A 6209-nucleotide genomic window follows, 5' to 3' on the forward strand; every position below is an offset into this window, starting at 1 on the left:
GAGCCGAATTCGTTTTGTTTGCGAGTTCGATCACGTAAGATTATGAAATCGTATTCAAATTTATAACTCTTTCTTTAACGGGCGCGAGCACTTTCTAGATTTCAAGTTTTTAATCGAAAAAAATGTATTTTTACCCGTTTCTAATAACGTTTAATAGTTTTATAGCATTCAAATGCTCTACAAATGAGAAATTTGAAAAAAGAATAGAAGGAATTTAATCACGGGCGGGATTAGATTAAATAGAACGTACATTACATTCTCGACGAAAGTGAGTTGTTACAATAATATTACTACAATAAATTACGTTATATGTTTCATTTTCGTATATACTTCGTTATGTCACCTAATTTAGCTTTTCATTACCTACACAATAAACTTAATAAAAGATAATCCAGTATGGACGTATTATATTGCATAATTGTATAATCTCCAATATCATCCGCTATATATTACAACATTTCTAACATATAACATCCTTTGTTCGATGCGATCATCATATGTGAAATCGAAATTTGCCTCCACAACGCGGTGTATTTAAACCGAAGGTTCGAACCGAAACAGTTCGAAGCGCGCCACATTTATCATAATCGCGGTTCGCTTACTGACTAGACTACCATAGAGCCGAGTCAAAAGCGACTTCACAATAACATCTAAACTAGGATAAGCCCATTGAAGCTCGCGTTAAATTGGTGTACGTTGTCAGTTCGAGTGACAAACGCATTGGCGGACAAAAGGCTTTCAATATTCGTAACAAATATAAAGAAACGAGTCGAGGCTCGTACATTTCACGCGCGTTTTCACCGAGTGACGGCGTAACGGGCTTCTTCTAATACAATCAATTATATGGAATGACGCCTTCCCACACTTTCCAAGCTCATTGTGCCGGAGCGAGACGAACGTATCCGCGGGATGCTGGAGGGTTATGAGGCATGATTATTTTCCGTTGTTCAATGTCGTCTTTTTATTATCTGTATCGCTGGAAGGAATCTCCGTAGTCTTTTTTTTACTAATTGAAGCTTTGGCCTACTTTTCTGTATATATTTTCGCGTATATGTAATATAATGTGTAACGAATATAAGTGTAACGAAAGTTAGAAAATTATTTCATATGCGACTAGCAGCAGAAACTATTACATAATATAATTAAACAGAAGAGGACAGAAAAGTCTCCTTCAGTTGTTGCATGTCAATGTTCCTATGCAATATGAAGACTAGAAGCTTTTCCGAACAAACCTACCTAACGAAACGACCTAAACGATCTAACTGATATTCTATAAGCTTTTCATTATCAAAAATCGGTGTATTTTTACAAAGCCTACATAGCCAAGAAGCGCTACTGATTGATACCTTTAAGATAATAAAACTCGACATAACACAATGAAAAGATACCAAAAGCAATTTCCAATAAAACACGATCAAAAGTGGGCTCCCACTTCACAAAAGATTTAATCTAAACGTCCAAATAATTAACTTTTTTATCGCTCAAACAATATCATTTCGTCCCAAAAAAAAAAAAAAAAAAGTGAATCAACACAAACAATAGTGAAATTCAGTAACCACTTTCCAACTTTACAGTTCAACCTCAAATTGATAAAATAAGAAGTTCGAAAGGCAAAATGAAAATAATGGCGATACGAAAGCGAGTTTAAACGATCGGACACGATCGCGTAGCGCGAGAGATAATAAACGTTTTATGTTTATAATAAATAATAAGATGGAACGTTATGGGAATATTCCATAACATTCGCGGGACTTTACCCACTCGAATCGTAAATGCAAATGCGCTTATTTTACAATGTTTCCAAATTTAAAATTTTAATTGTTAAGATGTATGCTATAATTTGTAGAATTTAACGACGTGAGCTAATTTCCCAGAAATCCCAAGTTACAAAAAATGTCAACAACCTATTTTGAAGCACGTCTATATTATGTTCATATTAATTAAATGGAAACAATGTCAACGATCTCATTTTTTTTTTTTTTGTAGATAATATTATCAAAAATGGCGCATCCATCGCCAACCATCGAATTAATTATGAAAAAACCAAAGGGGGATTAAATAAGGAAAATTGCAAGTATATACCTAACTGTTTCATAAAAAACATATAAATAACACTTTCCACAATCTATTCTATTCTTCATTTAATAGTAATTTATATAATACTAGCTTTCCGTCCGCGGCTGTCCCCGCGTTTTTTTTTTCGCGATAAAAATCATCATATAGCCCATGTTCAGTTCTACCTTCATACCAAATTACATCAAAATTCAGTTCAGTGGTTTAGGCGTGAAAGCGTAACAGACAGACAGAGTTACTTTCGCATTTATAATATTAGTAGGGATTATTAAAACGTTAAAACTGATTTTTTTTATTAAAAAAAAACAACAAGAGTCATTGTGAGAGGACACATTTTTAAATTTTATCATACTTATACTTGATTTTTCCTAATCTCCACAAAAATCAAATCAATTCACGAAAAATAAAATAAAAAAAAACCCAGCATCTCTCACACCGTCCGCACCAATACAAACACGCGTCTAATTGACCGCGCGTGACGTACGCTACGAAACCTTGCGAACGGCTCAATCGCCGCCGCTGATACTGCGGTGTCATCGTGACTTGCCCACAACATAGACACTATATTTAAACAAACTTTAAAAGAAACTATAAATATAGTTATCCTGTTACGACCTATTCATTTGTTCTCGATCTATATAAGTAAATAACAATGAATCGCAAAATGTGTTGCTAAGCGTAAAACTCGAGAGCGGCTCGAACAGTTCGACTAAGCTATTTTCAACGGAATTTTAACATTTTTGTTAGAGCAGCAAGTAAAGTTCTATGGAAAGAAAAACCGTACCACGGGCGTACCGCTAGTCACAAAATACAATACAATACAATACACTTTAACACACACATAACTACACGAAAGAAAATAAAAGGGGAAAGATATGTTAAATAATCATAATATTAATTATGTTTGCAGCGCTTAAAATGTAGATACCTCTATCTTAGTTTTTATCCGTTTGTCTATAAGTCCACCTGTTTGTATGGAACTTACGGGTAAGCGTTAGGCGTAAAATTTCTATTAATTGCATTATATGATACAATACAAAAAAAACATACATATATGAACTCTTTTTATAATGTTGTGTGTTAACAATAATCTAATTACATGATTATTTTCGTATTAAAATAAATACAGTTTAAGAAAACTAAAAAAACACGCTTTAATGATAGAATCAATTAAATTGTCTCACTTGCTATATACAGGGTATATGTAAGAATCTAGTCCCGGCGATCCTTATCAGGATAATAAAATAGGCTCTTGAAATTATTGCGGCATCACCGATCCTTGGTAAGCGTGCATATGTCCGGTTGTAAAGTGAGTCAAAATCGAATCTAACCGAGTCATTTACATACAAACCTAGAAGCAGACAAACACACAGACTAATATAAGCGTGTTAATAACGAACACTATCGAGTTCCCGAACAATTACGACATTGGGGCCGGCAAAGCACTTGTAACTCTAGTGTTGCAAGTGTTTATGGGCGGTGGTGACCACTTAACATCAGGTGACCCACCTGCTCCTTTGCTTGCTGTGCCATATAAAAAAAAAAAGTTTTTAGATACACGTGAAAGTAAATATATATATGCAATTAAAAGTAGGTCATTGAACTAAGCAATTGAGCGTTCGATAATTAACGTATTTCGGATATAAAATTCCCGTTTGTAAGTAAATGTTGTATTCCATCGATGTGTGTGTATGTGTGTTACGGTGTTACTTTAGATCCTCGCAAATTATTGAAGTGGTATAAAGATTTTATAATAAGCTAGCTGCATTCCCTGGCTTCGCCCGGGTAGTTGACACACGTAATTGAATCAATATTAACTATCCTATCATAGAAATTGGATCATACTGCACATGTTGTGAAAATTTGATTAAAATATGTTGGGCAGTTAAGAAGTCCATTTTCTCGTTATAGTTCCAATTCCAGCGTGAGTTCAGTAATAAAAACTATCTCATATCGTTTAGCGGGTCTCAAAATATCTCTGTACCAAATTTTCATCCAAGTAAATTCAATAGTTTAGGCGCGAAGAAGAAACAGACAGACAGATTTACTTTCGCAATTTTAATATTATTATAATTATAATATTAAGTAGGGATGAACAATTTTTTAACATAATCCCAGTCCCAGGCTCCAGCACACCATCAAGAACTGATGCACCAGATTCCACTATCAACATAACGGACAGATTGACCCAACTAACTGTCCGTCCAATATCGCCAAGTTCTATCGCAAGATTTCCACGCTCATTTAATAATTACACGCCCATCACGTGTCGAGTCGCAGATGTCATCTTCGTCGAAAAAAAATTTCAGCCAAGTGTGAGTCGGACTCGCGCACGAAAGGTTCCGTACCGTAGTATCTAACAAAACAGGACACCCATCCAATCTATGGACGTTCTAACCGTTTCTTGACCTCGATCTTTTATTATTTGTTGTTATAGCGAAAACAAAAATTAATCTCTGAAAATTTCTACTAACTGCTTAACTATCAGGGTTCATTAAATACAGTCGTGTTACAGACGGACGGACACGCAGACGGACAAATGAACTGGCAGTGTCAGTAATAGGGTATCTTTTATCCTTGGGTATCTTTATCGGGTACAGATCTCTGAAGCGTTGATAGCTCTAATCATGTCGCATACTTTAACCCGGCGTGTAATCATAGAGTAATTACCTTCGATAAATGCCGAGTGATCTTTTTTTGCTTCGATTTTCGCCCTACATAACCGGTACAAATACTAATTGTGTAATTAAGTCACATTAATTTTTTTTTTTTTATTAATAAAGATTGCAATTTGCTTAATTATTTGAGTCGTGTTTATGTTTTCTCTGGGACTTATAGCTGTCATTTCATAGACAAACATTTATTCACAGACACAAAAGATGGTGCGACAATTCACAAAAATGACATCAAAATACAGAAGCTAACGAAGAAACATAAACACAATGCAACACAATAGATTATTATCTTTGTGCTCTCGACCAAAAATAAATAAAAACCATCAGAAAATATGCCCTCTATATTTACAAGACAACTAATCGAATTTAACTTAGTTCGGATACAACCAGATAGATGGAGTTGTTTTAAGTTTAAAGAAATAGCGCCATCTAGCTCATAACTTATAAACTTTCAAAACATATCGAAGCAAAATTAAAAGTATTTTGAAAACTTTGGAAATTGCAATAAATAAATAGTTTCAATATCAGGTCCTGAAAGATTCTTATTTACTTCTAATTAAAAGTACACACAATTTTCTTAATAACTATTTCCTACGTAAACAAACAATTGTATATATTTCACCTAATCAGAAACATTTCCACAGCGATTCCGTCAGAATGTCTCAATTCGAAAAAGTACCCATAATACTTCAACTCAAACATTTACTTATTCAATTAGAAGCACTTTTGATTCGTCATAACATTGTTTTTACATTTACCATAATATATTAAAACTTATACCTATAACACCTATTATAACTAAACACTAACCTTGCAGATTATCCAGCAGATACGTGAGCAGCTTGGCAGTACCATTGTTATCGTTGTATATCGACAGCATCTCCTTGCTGAGGGGGTTTCCCTGCAATCCCAGCAGCTGCAGGTGGAACAGTTTGCCGAGATCGTAGGGCAACACTCGTAGATAGTTATTGTGCAAATGCAGTTCCCTGAAAACCAGTGAGGTGATAAGAAATGACAGCTTTGGAAGATTTCAAAATGAGCCTCACTGAGACGCCATGGCAACGAATCTGGGTGACGTAAGCAACGAGTTAACATTGAAACGGAGGGTGTCTAATTCATTTGGCGACGGTTAGGCAATGTCATCGATCTGGACATTTCCATAACTACCGGGACACGTAGCCAGCATTTACGCCACGGCGTGTTAATGAGGTAGTCTTCTAATAAAGATTCCTATCCTTACTATACTATATTATATTATAAATGCAATACAGTCCACTTTTCATACACGTTGACAGTAACATAGGCTATTTTTTACTGCGGTAAAACATCAAATTTCCTTGGGAATTTCCTTTGCATACGGGGGCGAATTCATGGGCGGAAAGGTCGTTTTAGTCCAAGAAAATGGGTAGGGTAAATGCGAATTTGAGATTAAAACTTGAATTTTTGATATAATTTACTTTG

At 34.9% G+C, this 6209-nt stretch overlaps 1 protein-coding gene across 4 annotated transcripts in view; it reads right to left on the bottom strand.

Annotated features, from left to right (window-relative positions):
• The window catches only part of LOC119836389 (CCR4-NOT transcription complex subunit 6), a 176845-nt gene that overhangs the window by 164104 nt on the left and 6532 nt on the right, over nt 1-6209 (bottom strand). For all 4 annotated transcript variants that reach the window (XM_038361721.1, XM_038361706.1, XM_038361712.1 and 1 more), the window contains exon 3: nt 5559-5734. In XM_038361721.1, coding sequence (XP_038217649.1) covers nt 5559-5734 — 176 coding nt within the window. The remainder of the gene's footprint in view (nt 1-5558; nt 5735-6209) is intronic.

This window comes from Zerene cesonia, chromosome 3 (assembly GCF_012273895.1).
Source record: "Zerene cesonia ecotype Mississippi chromosome 3, Zerene_cesonia_1.1, whole genome shotgun sequence".
Taxonomy (NCBI): Eukaryota; Metazoa; Arthropoda; class Insecta; order Lepidoptera; family Pieridae; genus Zerene; species Zerene cesonia.